Source organism: Aythya ferina, assembly GCF_964211825.1.
Source record: "Aythya ferina genome assembly, chromosome: Z".
NCBI classification, from domain to species: domain Eukaryota; kingdom Metazoa; phylum Chordata; class Aves; order Anseriformes; family Anatidae; genus Aythya; species Aythya ferina.
The window spans coordinates 74,606,616-74,621,204 of NC_140299.1; the positions used below are offsets into that span (position 1 = coordinate 74,606,616).

Genomic DNA, 14,589 nt, shown 5'->3' on the forward strand with positions numbered 1-14,589 from the left:
GACTTACTGCAGTTCTGGCACAACTCATCTGACACTAATGCTTATTGCACATGGGCAATGAAGAGCTGCCTGTACCTTTTGGAAATAATAACAGATTTGTCTACATCTGCTGCGGTGCCCCAGGGCTTTCTTTGCTCTTTACTTTGCTCAGCCAAACTCTCCTGTCTAGCTGAATAGCAGATTTTCTGAACCCATCCTCTGCTTCTAATCCTGTCATGACTTCTGTTTGCTCTGTTTTCCTGACTCTAACAAAACTCTTTATCTCTTGATTTGTTGTATCCTTGCATCTTCCTGTTTTACGGGCTACTGCTAGGCTGAGTCTGAGCCAGATGCTGCTTCTGTGGTTCAAGATGTCTGCTTTGTGTATGAGCTGGCAAGCTGTGCCATGTTCATCCTGTGAGGACAAAGAGCATCTTGAGTGCCTTACCTTCTGATTGTTGCTCATTTGCGAGTTAAATCTGCAGCATTTCATCTGTTGGCAACCACTTCTGAGTGTTTTCTGCTGTGAGAATGCATCTAACCTCGCTGTCAGTAGGCAATAGTTCAGACCAGCCCTTCCCAAAATGTCTAGGCTCTCTCATTCCCCAAACAAGAATATATTTCCCTCCCTACTGCACAAGCCAGTCCTCAAAGTAAAGAACAGCACTAGCTGCAGGGCTGTGAAAGGCAGAGGGGCTGTCTGTAAAATCAGTGTTCTCGTGGTGGGATTGTAACAGACTGCCCCATTTTTAGCTGTTGTCAAAGGCAGACCTTCATAAGAGGCCTTAACCTGAAGCTCTCACCTGTAATTCCCAACCCTTGAGCAAAGGATGACTACTTTTGAAGACTGTCCTGGACTATCCCTGTCCAGCTGGGACAGAAAAGACAGTTGCGTAAGGAATACCGATGAACAAACAGGATCTTACCCAAACAGGATTCCTTAGCTAAAATTACATGTTTCATTTAATCCCTTAAAGACTACATAAAGCTGGAGCTAAGCAGTAGTCCTGGGACTAGATGCTACTAGTTAATGTGCTGCCCATGAGCTGTAGTGATATTTCTGCAAGGCTAGCAACCAGGGAAACCTCTGTCCTAACAGGGGAAACACTCTGTGGGTAAAATCTTGTGCTACTACTACAAACAAACGAAAAACCACAACACCCACTCTTCTATGAAAAGAAGAGCCTTAGATCTTTGGCTCTTTCTAATACTGATGTCAGATGTTCCTACGTATTATACAACTTGTCACATGCTGTCAGCTAGCTCTGCAGAGAAACCAGAGCAGAGAGCACATGCAAAGTTTGCTGTGATATTTATGCAAAGTGGAGTAGCTACTAGCTGTACGGAACAGTTGGTTTATATCAAGTTGTAAGACTTGAAGGTGTGGGAATGTAATAAGTTTTATTTTTGAAAACTTTTTTTTTTTTTCTTTCTGTTGAGTTAGTTTCAAGGAATTACAGGCTTCCCAAACCCTTGTGTTCCTCTTTCTAAAATGGTCACTTGCAGGTTCTTTTAGCTTTCATCGTCCCTACACACTGGATGACGCTCTTGGCGTTGTGAGGATGGGAATGATGACCTCTCCAAAGCACTGTGTGTCCATGGGCCCTAAGACTCCGTAAGGGAGCTGCGTATAGACACAGTTAATGAACTGGCTGCAAAGCCTCTGATTACAAGTTTGGCCTCCTGTCTCAAATACGGGAGTCTCCAGAGGGAAAGACTGACTCATACCAGTGGACTGAACTGTTGCCACTTTGCCTGAAGCCTGACTTTTAAGTAGGTCTCCTAATTTGCCTAGCTATTTTGTTTTCATAGTCTGAGTTGGTTCACTGTTGGTTAAACAATATTTTTACTTCCTGGTAGAAATAAACTGTGTTGCTCTGTGTTAAGGGGAGGTAGAGAAGTAATATGCTTTCTTCACAATGTACAATTTAATATTCAAACTTCAAACCTTGAGGGACTGCTCAGGTGTCCTGGAGAAGGCTGATCCTTGGAGCTGCTGAAATGGTCTGAAAATAGCTAGAAAGAAACAGAAATATCACTTGTCCGTGGCATCTATAAGAACACTGTACTTTATGGTGAATCTGTTCACTTACCAAAAACTTACTGTTTTTTTCCTTTCCAAAACAGGATCTCAGTCTACCCAATGGCACACCTGTTGACACGTCTAGCCCAGCCTCCTCCTCATCTCTTCTCAACAGACTACAGTTGGATGATGACTTGGATGGAGAAACTAGAGACCTGTTTGTTACTGTCGATGATCCCAAAAAACATGTGTGCACAATGGAGACGTACATCACATACAGAGTTACAACAAAGGTACAACACAACGTTTTCCTTTCCTACTGCTTTTTTTCCCTTCTAGTTTGTTGGTTTGGCTTTTAAAGTATATTCTGGATGTTTATGCTTTTCGTTGTTTTGCTTCATCGTAAGGACAAGAACTTGGTGTCTTTCAGTACCTTGCAATTATGTTGATAGTGTGACTTCTCTTAGCAGAACTGTTACTACTTCATTATATGAAACAATTTAAAACTTATAATGTGTCAGCTTAGATCTTGTCTGTGGTTCTTAGATAGAACTGTTTGTGAACTTGAAAAGCCCGTTTCCTTTAACTTGAAAGATTTTTCATATAAAGTAATCTGACACTCATTTGGTTTGAGTTACTTCCCCTTGAAGGTAATGTGCCTTGTTTATTCACTGTTAATCTTGCATTTAGTGTCTTAGCCATTCTCTGAAATTCTTTAAGCTCGTTGCTTAAGTGTCCATCACACATCTTCAGTCAGCCATTTATCTAAATCATTATATCATAATCTTGATCCTAATATAAACTAATCTCCATGCAGTTGTTGATACAGAAGGCTATGTAGCTGCTGTTAAAGCTAGGTAAAAATACTTTTTTGAGAAGCAATAGCATTCTTAGGGTAATGTAGTTTTTTTAGCATGTGTTGTAGCTCAATCATTAATGTAATCTAACTACACTAATAGGAAAAGCAATCTGCAAAGTCCACTGCTCTCAACTGGAATTTTAATTTCTGCTAACTAGACGTTCTCATTAATATCAACTTCTCAGTGATGTTGACATCTGTTTGGGGCACTTGCAGTTACCTAAGGTGAGAAGTTTTCACTAGCTTCACTATGACTATACTTTATCCACTTGTCCAGAAAGATTAGCATTACTGTGGCCTACTTAGATTGCACTCTATACTGGAGAGAATATTTTCCTTTGGGGTAAAGAAACCTTTACAGGCCACAGAAACTTTTTTCAAAACGTCTGCTCAGAAGTTCCACTTTCAGGTTTCACATTGGAAAATGTGGTCTCTTGAAAATAGCAGCTACCTTGTACTGCTGGCTTAACTTTGGCCTGCCATTCTTAGTTGCTCTAAGTGTCATAATCTTGCAAAAAATACCATTTCTTAACCACTAGAAAATGCTAAGAAGTATTGCAGGAAACTTGTGTATGGTGCGACTCAGCCCTTGACTAAGATCAGAAGGAATGGGAAGTGTAAAACGTGAGATGCTGCTTCCCACAGTCTAACAGTTAAATTTGGCTAAAGCTCTTTCCACCTTAAATTGAGACCTCATTATTCTGTCAATTATCTCTACACAGTGACACCCTAATCATGTTCTTCTGCTTGGAAACCTGTGTTTCATATGAGTCCCCTTCCTTCTTAAACCAGATCCTAGAAGGTGTGTAAGGTATTTACTGTAGAGCAGATTTATTACCCAATAATGCCCTTTTCTAAAAACAAAACAAAACAAAAAAATCACCCATGGATTTTGTATATCTGCCTACCTGCCTGTTAATAGTCCCTGCATCTCACTGTAGTGCATAAATCTGCTAGATCACACCATTACAATACGATTGTGAAACAGTGCCAGATTTATCCTCATCAGTCACCATGAACAGCTCACCTGTTTGAGTTTATAACTTCTTGTAAACTTCTGGAAAACCTCTAGGGTCAACACCTCTAGTACTGTCTACTATTGTTTAAAAAAGACTGGTTGGATGTTTAGCAGTATTAATGATCTGACTCATTCTTGCTATACAAACAAGTCTTCTTTGATGACAAGTTAATTGCCCAGGCAGCTATTGTAGCTGAAAGCAGTAATTAAACGTGGCAAAAGCTGCATAGGAATAATCCTTAAACAGTGATCAAGATAGGTGTTGATGTTTCAGCTTCCAGGTTGTAGATCAGAGCTCTATGGCAAGCCGTGTTCCTGTCCTCTGTTTAAGGCCATGTCTTTCTACCACCTCCTTTACTTTCTTGTGTGAGAGGGGTTTGAGACATGCTGAAGGGCTGAAAGGGTCTCTGATGGCTCTGGATGAGGACGCGAGGATGAGGATGTCTGCTTTTTCTATTTTTTATGTATCCCCTCTCCGCTTAATCCTACTGGAACCCTAAGGATTTGGATAAGTTTAGGTTCTAGAAGCAGTTATGTTGAAGTCTTTCCTGTTGTGAAAAGCAGCATCACTAGATGGAAGAGGGAAATGTAATTGCCAGTACTGGAGCACTGTAACATGTGCTTGTATCTCTGACTGGGAGCCATTGTAGAGAAATAATACAACCCTACTACGGTCATGTTTTTTATTACCCTCGCCCCCGCCCTTTTTTTGAAAGTTCTTCCATCACAACAGCAAAAAAGACGGGTCTTGCAGTATGCCCCAGACTTACTATCTGTTGATATCATTGTCAGCAGGTAGTGGTGGCTGAGGAAGGGTCCAAAACAATGTCTTGCAGTGAAACTGAAAAGGAAGTGTATAGTTAACTCGGTCCTGCTTATACCCCTGCTTTCACAGCTTCCTAATAAGAGACTGATAGCATTCCTCAGCCTGTCTTTGGGATAAACACTTTCAGAGAAAGTTTTCTATAACAGCAGGGTAATAATCCCCAAAAGAATGGGGACAGCAAGTCAGACTTGGCTCTGCTGACAGTCTTTTGTACCCCGTTTTCTTCTTGATAACACAATTTTTCTTGTATGAAGAGACCAGTGAAGCCAAAAAGAGCAGATGGGTGAAACTTGTGCTGGAACTTTGGCCTTGGCTGTAATGACTGAAGTGTCTCATGTGGTCTTGATGACACCTTTGATCCCTCTAGAGGCATTTTATCTAGAAGATCTTTTTTTATCTTTTTTTCTGAGGAATGAGGGGGAAAATCAATCTTACCTTTATGCCATGTAGTCATCTCTCCTGACAGAAATATAGGAGTGCTTCTAATTCTGCTTTTGTTGTGCTTTCTAGGAAGGCAAGGCATTCTTCTGTGCCTTCCATGGAAGTCTGAACAGCTGTGTGCCATTCCTCAGTGTCATGCAGTTGTTCTGCAAGGCTGAATGGAGAATGCAGGCTTGAATTGTATACCTCTGAATTGACTTGAATTCAGTCAATGCTGAAGTGCAGGTCTTGTTTTCTTTTTCATATCCTTCTGCCCTTGCTTCCAGTGCACGCATTGAGTAGACCTGAGTGCATGAAACAGCTTGATCTGTAGCAAGGAGCAGACGTAAGTGCTCTTTGTCAAGCAGGCTGAAGTATGAGAGGTGAGCAAAGCTATGAACTACTAAGAATACCAACCTTCCTACCTTCCCCCCTGCCATTTTACTGTTTTTCTCGTAAAAGATTTTGCCCCAGTCTTAAATAGTAACATGGGGGAAATATTTAAAATGTCTAGCAAGTCAGAGACTAGAACTAGGGTAGGAAAATAAATACTTGCACATAGTTGTCACAGACTGGCTTCAGGTTTGTCTGCTAACTGTTTTCAGGAAAGAGAAGAAACACCAAGATTCGGTGTCTGCCTTAATACTGCTTCCAACAAGAGGTAAAACTGTCTGTAACCCTTCCTGCTTTTCAGCAAGTCAAACCGAGCCTGGAATACTGCAGTGCTGACTTAGTGGAAGTGTGCTGGAGTCTTCAGTAAATCCCTGGAAACGTCGTACATTGGCTGAGGTTGAGATCAGCCACATAAATTTCTCAGCTTCCTTTAGGAGAGATGTGTGTCCTTGCGAAATGAGATTTATGAATTCTACTAGGAAAACGGGAGGAACGCAGCTCTGTCAAAAATGCACACACTTTGCTTGCCATCCCTGGATGGTGGCAAGACACTCTTCCATTCTGCGTGCAATCCAGAAAAAGTAACTTTTGCTAAGCTAATGGACAACTTGATCTGAAGTCCAAATTCTTTCGGCATTAGTGAGGTGTGGTTAGAACCTTGAAGGGCCCTTATGTTGTGTCCAAATAGTCTTGACAAGCTTATTTGCTGTCTAGATTTGACAGGCCATACAGCGAACACTGAAATGCCAATGTGTTTTCATGTGGTTCCCTTTAAGGAACAAAGCCTGATATATGGAAAACTTTAGAAATCTAATGGCAACAGTTCTCTAGAGATGAGTGACAACTAACGTTAAACTTGTATAATGGGACTGAACCTGCTCAATTCCTGCCTCCCTGCTTCTAGACTAGGTAGCACCTAATGGTTTTCCTTAACTGTTAGTGGACTACTGGTTAGTAAGGTTCTCAAAGCTAACAGATGGGATGCTTCACTTTCATTATACTGCAGGGCAAGACACTATAGTGTGTAAACATGCCAATTACTCTTACTCACTTGCTGTATGAGCTCTTTTCAGAGGACTTTGCCCAGTCACAGACAGTTCATAAAAAAAAAAAAAAAAAAAAAAAAAAAAAAAAAACGCACCACGCTCTCCCTACTGTGAAATGGCTACCTTTTGTATTTTAATTTCAGGTGGTTTTGTGTAAGGCTGAAATACAGGTGCCCTGCTAACAGAGCAAAGCAGTCAGCAGTCAGCTGTTTGTATTCCTTGTCTTCCTCTAGCATAATACTGTTCAGTGTCTTATTCCAAACAAGTGAAAATGGTTCATACAAAGTGTCAAAAACTTCACTTCTGCTGAGGCACTCTGCCACATTAAATAAGTTGGTGCTGCCCTAATGTATAGCTGACTAAAGCACAAATCCACAGTGAATATCTTAAGTCTTGGCAGTCTTTCATTTGCAAGTATCTGTGCTCCTTTGATGAGCATTCATTATGTCAGTCCATGTGCTTAATTGTATACTTCTTACCGCACTTACCAGGTCAGAACAAGGATGGGCAGAGCTTGGTGTCTTCTCTTTATTTCTCTATGCCTTCCTTTTCTAGAAAACAAACCATTCCATAGGTAATATCATATTAGTATGCTGTTTATTGTGTATTAAAGCTGCTGTTGTGTGGATAGCCTGCTAAGGCTGCCAGCTCCTCCCTGAAGAGACTGCTGGCACGGACCTTTCACAGGATCCCTTCTGGGGATTAGTGGGTCTGATGTGTAATAACTGAGGAGTTAGAGCCATCCACAGATTGCATCTAAAGGCTGCCACTTGGCTCTCTACAAATAGTGCTCTGTGTGGCCATTGCCATCAGTCCAGAAATAACCACAAAATCACAGCTGGAATTTAGCAGATGGTGCACTGTCTAGGAAGAGTGAAGAAACCTGGTGCTTTTCGGTGGGTTATAATGGTAGAGGCTATCTGCCTTCCAATCAGGGCTGTCGCACTACCAGGTTCTTTAGCAGAACCTCCTGGTTGGGACATAGTTTCATAAGTGCTGCTTGACAATTGCAATACGTGCTGCCTGAGCAGCTGCATACAGTCAGCTTTCCAGGCTACAGACTGTTCAAGGACTTGATAAAACAATTGCCAATAGTTTTTCTGCATACCTAACTTCTGTCTCAGACTTGTAATGACAAATTTAACTCCTTGCCTTAAAGAATGAAAACTTTAATGATTTAACCTAGGGTACTGATATCTGAAATGTAGCATGCACGAATTTAATGTAAACAAATAGATTTCTTCCTCTCAAAAATCAACAACAATCATCCTTCGGCAGACATAGCAATGGCTTATGTTCCAATCTGATAGCCTTGAAGGAGTATAGCAAGCCTGTAGTTTCCAGAATACAGAACACTGGTGAAACATTCCTCACCCACGGTGAGGAGTAAACAAGTCATAAAATATCTTTGCTTTTAATTCTTGATTGCTAAGTCCTGTCCTTGGAATAAAGATCATACATTCTCTTCACATGGTAACTGCCAAGAGATAAAAACGTGCACAGTGCTCTCTTCTTCCCAGATCACTCCTGTAAAATTTACTTGACTAGAAAATGTAATGAAGTACCAATAAACTTTAAGAATACATCAGATCCAAGTAGACATTTTTCTTACTGCTCTTTCCCTCTGCTCGAAAGGCCAAAGGATGTTTCTTTCATGCCACTTGCAAACTGCATTTTGGGGTGGAGCCCTAGTGCAAAGCTCGTCTGTCCTCATCCTTGCCAGTGATGACATTTACTCCTAAAGTCTGAGGTGAGAGGGTTCAGTGTACACTAAACTTCTCCTGTTCTTGTTTTCCAGACCACACGAGCAGAGTTTGATTTGCCAGAGTATTCTGTGCGTCGGCGGTACCAAGACTTCGACTGGTTGAGAAACAAGCTGGAAGAGTCTCAGCCAACGCATCTCATTCCCGTAGGTAGTAAGCAAGAATCTGCCACTAAGGACAATTGTATATTTGCCTTTAAATGGTGTAATGTCTCTTTAGCGTTAAATACAGCACTTAATTCAGTCTTCTGCTAATAGAGTGGGAAAAGCTGCCCATTTTTAACTGGTTATGAAGCTTAGACATTTTTCTCTGGTGAGACACCTGAGAGTTGAGCTTTGGCAGCTTCCCACAGGGAAATACATTTGGTAACAATTCTTGTCCTGTTGTAAGTAGAATGTGCTTGACTTGCTTGCACAATTATTACATCTACATTTCTGAGTATATGAGGCTTACAAAAAAGCCACACAGGTGTTTCAAGTGCTAGTTTTAGTATTCAAGATGGCCTTTTGAGCTGATTCTAAAGGGTGTATTTCAGGATCACTTGTGTTATCATTTAAGAGCACAGACTTAAAAATCTTAGCACGTAGCTTGACAGCTATTGCATACGTTCAATAGGCAGAGGAATAGCTAAACTACTGCACCCTTTCTTTCTCAGAAGCTGGCAGTCTGGCCACCTTTTGTCATGTGAAGGGGTTACTTATGTTCAGCAGGCTGTATTTCATGCTGTAGAAAATGTGAAGAAGTAGGAAGACTGTGATATCATCACTATTGGGTCTTTTGAACAAGGAAATCCAAAAAGGTCTATAGCAGGTAAACTGTGGAGAAATGGCAACACTGCCAGCATACACCTTTACTTGCCCATTTGGTATGGTGGCTTTTTTTTTTTTCTTTTTTTTTTTTTTATTTCTCCCTTCCTCCCTCAAAAAGGACTAGACTGTGTGAGAAGTATTCAGGTAGGCTGTTTCAGGACAGAGAACTATTTAAGTTCGTAATTTCTCAGAGACATGCCTCTGAGTGGAATAGTAGTTCAATCTCTCAAAGATAAGAAATACTTCACAAAATTATGTGACACCACTGAAACAAAAAGCTTAATGAGGGGTGGGGAGAAGACAGGAAAACGAGTGAGCTTGTCCAGGGTTTTGTCAGCTGCCAAAGCTGTTTGTCCCTTTCTCCCTCCTTGTTCTTTGAGTAGCTGGAGCTGTCCAGGTTAAGCTTCTACAAATTTCTTAGCCTAGGTGCAAGCTGCCAGCCTTGCCTGAAGGCAGCATGGCAGTCAGCTGACAGTCTAGCAGCAGAAGGTGATTCACACCAAAGGAATCAAACAGCTTTATGACCTGGAATTTGATGCACACAGGACCACACATTTGGTAAAAATGTCACAAGTTGCTCTAATACCAGCCACAAAACCTGCTGCAGAACAAGGCAATCTCTTAAGCCGCCTCTTCTAGAATATGTGGGAGTTGAAGGTCACACTGCCTTTTTGATCTGCCTGTGCACAAATGCACTCTAATAACAGTTATGGAATTGCCTATTAATCTCCTCTATACAGCGGTAAGATGGGGAGACTAATGAATGCTTTTTGTATTTATTGCCTAAAAGTAGATGGAGTACAGAGGCTAATGGTAATTTCAGGTGCACGGTGACTCTGGTGTGTTCTGAAAGGAAGTTTCAAGCTGTTCTAAGAGCATCTCTGTAACTGGAGATACTGCAATCCTTGGAGGCTTTCTGGCAAACAGAATACTGAAATTTCAATATGCAATTCAGAATACTGAAACAGGGCTGTCTTCTGTATCTTGGTACAGTAACTCTGCGTAAAATTTTTCCGTAAAGAATGATGTGTCTTCCTGGTGTAGAAAGCCACAATAGCCTTTATTTAAACAGCAGCCCAACTGAAACTGAATATGGATTTTTTTTATCCCTTTGGTTACTATAATCTGAGATTTATTCTAATCTGTTCTTTCAAAGCAACAGTAAAAACACACAGACAACAAAGCCCCACCCAAAAACAATTAAAACAACAACAACAACAACAAAAAAAACAACAGTCTTCAGATTCATCTCTAGAAAGGTAAGCCTAATATGTCTAAAGATCTTGTTTGGATACTCAAAGCCTTTTCTGTCTGCATTGAACTCTGCTCACATCAGAGCAGGGAAATGTGGGCTATTAAACTGGAAGACCATAAAGCAGATAAGTAACACACAGTTGAAAGAGGATACCAGTTGCTAGCTGTATGTACTGTTTGGGATGGACCTCCAAAGACCTATAAATTAAAGGACAAGAACTACTGCTTGTTACAAGTGCTTACTGTAGTTTTTTGCCTCGTGTCTTTTTCTCCCCTTACTGGATGCCAGAAGACAGACAAGCTCTGTTCTCTGTCGCTGCTCTGAATTGCAGGTAGTCCCTTGGCATACTGATCTACTGAAAAGGTTGGAGTCATGCTGAAAGTAGGACTTTGCTGTTATATTTAACATGTACCTACAACTATGTCTCTGTTTGTTACTTACCTTTGTAGTAGAGCAAGTGACAGTTACTTTATAGCCTCGTGCTTTCAGAATGTGTTTAACGAGGCTTAAATCTAGGCTTTTAGAGTGGGGAACTAGGTAATGCTTCTCTGCTGTCTGAGGCACGGACATCAGTTTCTAAGATGAGATTAAGTGCTGTAAAAGAGGCAACCTGAATTATAAACAGTATTGAAAACAAGAAATGCAGGCTCCTCTGTGGGACAGAGATCTTCTAGGAAGCTTTCAAACTCTCCTGTTTTTGGTTTGCTGGGTCTTGCCAAGGGCTAATTGCCCTATTGGCAAGGCTGTATTGTAAAAGTTTTTCAAAAGTTTGAAGTACGTGACTTGATTTACTGAGAACACTGCTAGGTATAATTTAATGTGGATCCTAAACATGTAATGTTTATGTAAGGCCACCCTGCCTGCAGAATGGAAGTCTGTAAGAACTAACTGGCTGAATGCAACCAGCTAAAATTATGATAATTAGCTAAAGTATTTAACAGAAGTTCTTTGGGTCTCAAATACTCCAACTTTAGTGGTTATTCCATGCCAACATGGATGTGTTTGGCTGAACAGGGGGGTCTTTAAAACTAGGTGTCTAGCTTGTGCTTTTCCTCCTGTGTATAGTGCTGTGGCAGTGACTTCATAAAACATCCAGGTAAAGCTTACAAAGCCAGGTAAAATAATTTGTCTTGCCTAATGACTACTGCACTAAGAATTATTCTTCTGAAGAAGTCCAATTAGAGTATACCTTACACTGATTCTACTAGAGTGATTGATCTGAATGTTAAGCATAAGATAAGCCTTAAATTTAAAGAACAAATTAGAGTGGCCAAAATCACTATATATAGTAGCTATTTTACAGTTATGCTTGCTGTTGTTTTTTCTGTTTGTTTGTTTGTTCTGTTAATTTTGGAGGTGCAATCTTCATGTATATCCAACATCAGCTGGGGAGTGGTACAGAAGGCACTTGCATAAACATTTTTTGTTCTTTGAATTACTTTTTGTCATGGATTTGGGGTGACAAAGACCATTTCTAACAGAGAGCTGTGACCCATGAATTTGGTGAATAAGGCTACCATTGCCAACCTAAGAGTAAGCAAATCATCTGTCTGGGTAAACTTTCAGAAGAATAAAATGCAAAGTGCAGTTTTAAAACTGACATTAGTCTTAGTCTATGTTGTCCCAAGTGAACAAAAGCAAATCAACAGTGGTAGAGCAGAGACTAATCCTGCTGAAGCTTAGAGAGTTAGCTTCCATCAGAAGAATTACTTTGCAGTCTGGAGAGTAAGCGTAACAGGAGAGGACAGACAGCTAAATACAGCAGAGCTGGTAGTCCTGGAGACTGCCTGGGGCTTACATATTATATAGAAATGAAGAGAACTGGTGAAGGTGAAATAGGAGTAAGATGAAAGAGTAGATATGCTGGCAGACCTTTGTCACTTACACAGGTATGCTCAGGAAAGCAGACTCTGATAGATGACCAAGTGTGCAATTTAGCAAGTACTTCTGGACGGCTCTGGGCTGGACTACTCGAGCATGTGCCACATCAAAATGGTTTGTTTTCTTTTGGTCAATATGGTGCTGTCACTAAGACTGGATGTTCAAAGACTCCTGAACTCCACAGGAGAGTCCTATCAAGGAGCTCTAAATACTTCAGAATAGGGGGAGGGAGAAGGTAGAATCGTTATGTTTTCCAAGTTTCCTTGGACTGAACAGCTTTGTTTGAATGTCAGGTGTGTGTGTGTACACACATGTGTGGGTATGTGTGTGTATATATACACACAGACATACGTATATATGTGCTTGGATGTTGCTGTAGTGAAAAGTGTGTAGCTCAGCTGGCATTTCCTTTACAGCTGGAGCTTCAACGTGGGTAGCATTAGGGAAAAAACACCTTAGGCTGTACTGAAAGTACTTAATGTACTTTTCTGGACTTAACTTGTCCATCTCTCTGCTGAAGCTGTAATGCAGAATATTTAGACTAGATCTTCTACAAGATAATTCAGAGCATGGTTTGCATCAATTCTGATATATGGTTCCTCTTAACAAACATAAAATTTCACTTCCTGTTAAGAGTGGAGTTTGACTGCTTAGTATGTTTCCAAACAGAAGTTTTTTTTGTCTTTTGAATCTTGTTCGTTTTGCTTCTTTCTCCCAGCCACTTCCTGAGAAATTTGTGGTGAAGGGTGTCGTTGATCGCTTTTCTGAAGAGTTCGTGGAGACAAGGAGGAAAGCGTTAGACAAATTCTTGAAGAGAATAACCGATCATCCAGTGCTTTCTTTTAATGAGCACTTCAACGTGTTTCTTACTGCCAAGGTAAGGTGGTAACTTCAAACCCAGTCACTGACATGGACAGCAGAACAGGCACATTTGCAGTCTCTTTTGAAATGAAAGTAAAAAGGCAATTGTATAACTACATGTGTGGGTCAGAACTTTCCCTAAAATACCAGCGTTATTGGGGGACCCTTAATGTTGCCTATGTGTGACAAGTATCATCTTTCCTTTTCTTGAAGACAGACATTTTGGAGATTGATGAATTCAGTTCTATAGTGCTTGTTTTGCATTCACGTATAAATGCTCCAAGAGGAGTGTATTCTAAATCATACTTTTATGATGCAAGAGGCATTGAGAATTTAGTAGATTGTAAACTGTGCAAAATCCTCTTTTGGGGGAGGAGGGAAGTAGGGGAGGAAGAAAGATCTCTTGCACAGAAGCTTGCAAATTTATTGACCTCTTTTTTTTCTCCTCCTTGTCTGTACCTTCTGTGCTGTTTGCACTTCTTGCTTCCAAAGTTAAGGGTGAAGATTTCGTTCTTGTTTGTCCTTGGTCAACAATTTCATGCTCATCTTTTGCATAAAGCATCCAGGAACTGTGTAATTTTCTTTGGCTGTCTTTTGAACTGCATTTTAAACAAGACCAGGGTGACTTGCAGTCATGCTTGGATTTGACCTGATAAGTGAGGAGAGCTGTGAAAGCACATCTCCCCAGTGTTACATTACATTAGCTTGCTCAATTTGACACTTAATTTGAGCTCACTTCAGGCTACTGCTCTGCTTGGTAGTAATGTGAGACTCAATCTCAAGTTCCCTTTTCTTTTCCTCCATTTATGGTGAACTTTACCACTAAAGGAAGTCCAAAATGCAGACCTTGCCTTGATGATTAAGTATCAGATAGATTTGTTCTGCTTTAGAGCCGTCAAAGCATGATGCAACTTTCTTAGCTGTTTAGTTTTCTTCCATCACCCTTCCACCCCCATGAAATGAATGATAAAAGCTTTATCCTTAGCCCGGGGCAGTGTTTGCATTAAAAATGCGGAGTGTCTAGGGAGGCTGAGGGGAAAAAAAAAAGACACACACTCTCCTGGCTGTCTTTAGTGTTGGTACATTCTTTATTGTAACAATGAGAAATCAGTTCAGTCTGTTAGGACGTTAGAATTTAGTTATTGCATAAAGTCACGAGACCACCTCTTGGCTGAAAAAGGAAAATGCCCTTTCTTTGAGTTCCCTGTTTGGACTAGTAGGATGCCAGAGTACTTGAGAGAATGAGTGAATAATTTTGGTTTACAGGGACGTTTTCTGATGCCTACTTACAGATAATGTGTAGAACAGACAGAAGGCAATAGTCAAGGAACCACTCCATTTTAATGCAAACATAATTCAAAATGATTGATTGTACCTCCTAAGATGTCAGGTTCTCTTAACCAGACTTAGGCTTATATAAGTACTTGGAAAGAACAGCATATTGCATGTGTTGAAG

The 14,589-nt window shown here is 40.6% G+C and overlaps 1 protein-coding gene across 1 annotated transcript in view; it reads left to right on the forward strand.

Annotated features, from left to right (window-relative positions):
• Window positions 1–14,589, forward strand: part of SNX30 (sorting nexin family member 30) — a 47,906-nt gene that overhangs the window by 17,305 nt on the left and 16,012 nt on the right. The window contains exons 2-4 of the mRNA XM_084504517.1: window positions 2,107–2,295; window positions 8,363–8,473; window positions 12,991–13,149. Of these exons, the coding sequence (XP_084360643.1) occupies window positions 2,107–2,295; window positions 8,363–8,473; window positions 12,991–13,149 (459 nt within the window). The remainder of the gene's footprint in view (window positions 1–2,106; window positions 2,296–8,362; window positions 8,474–12,990; window positions 13,150–14,589) is intronic.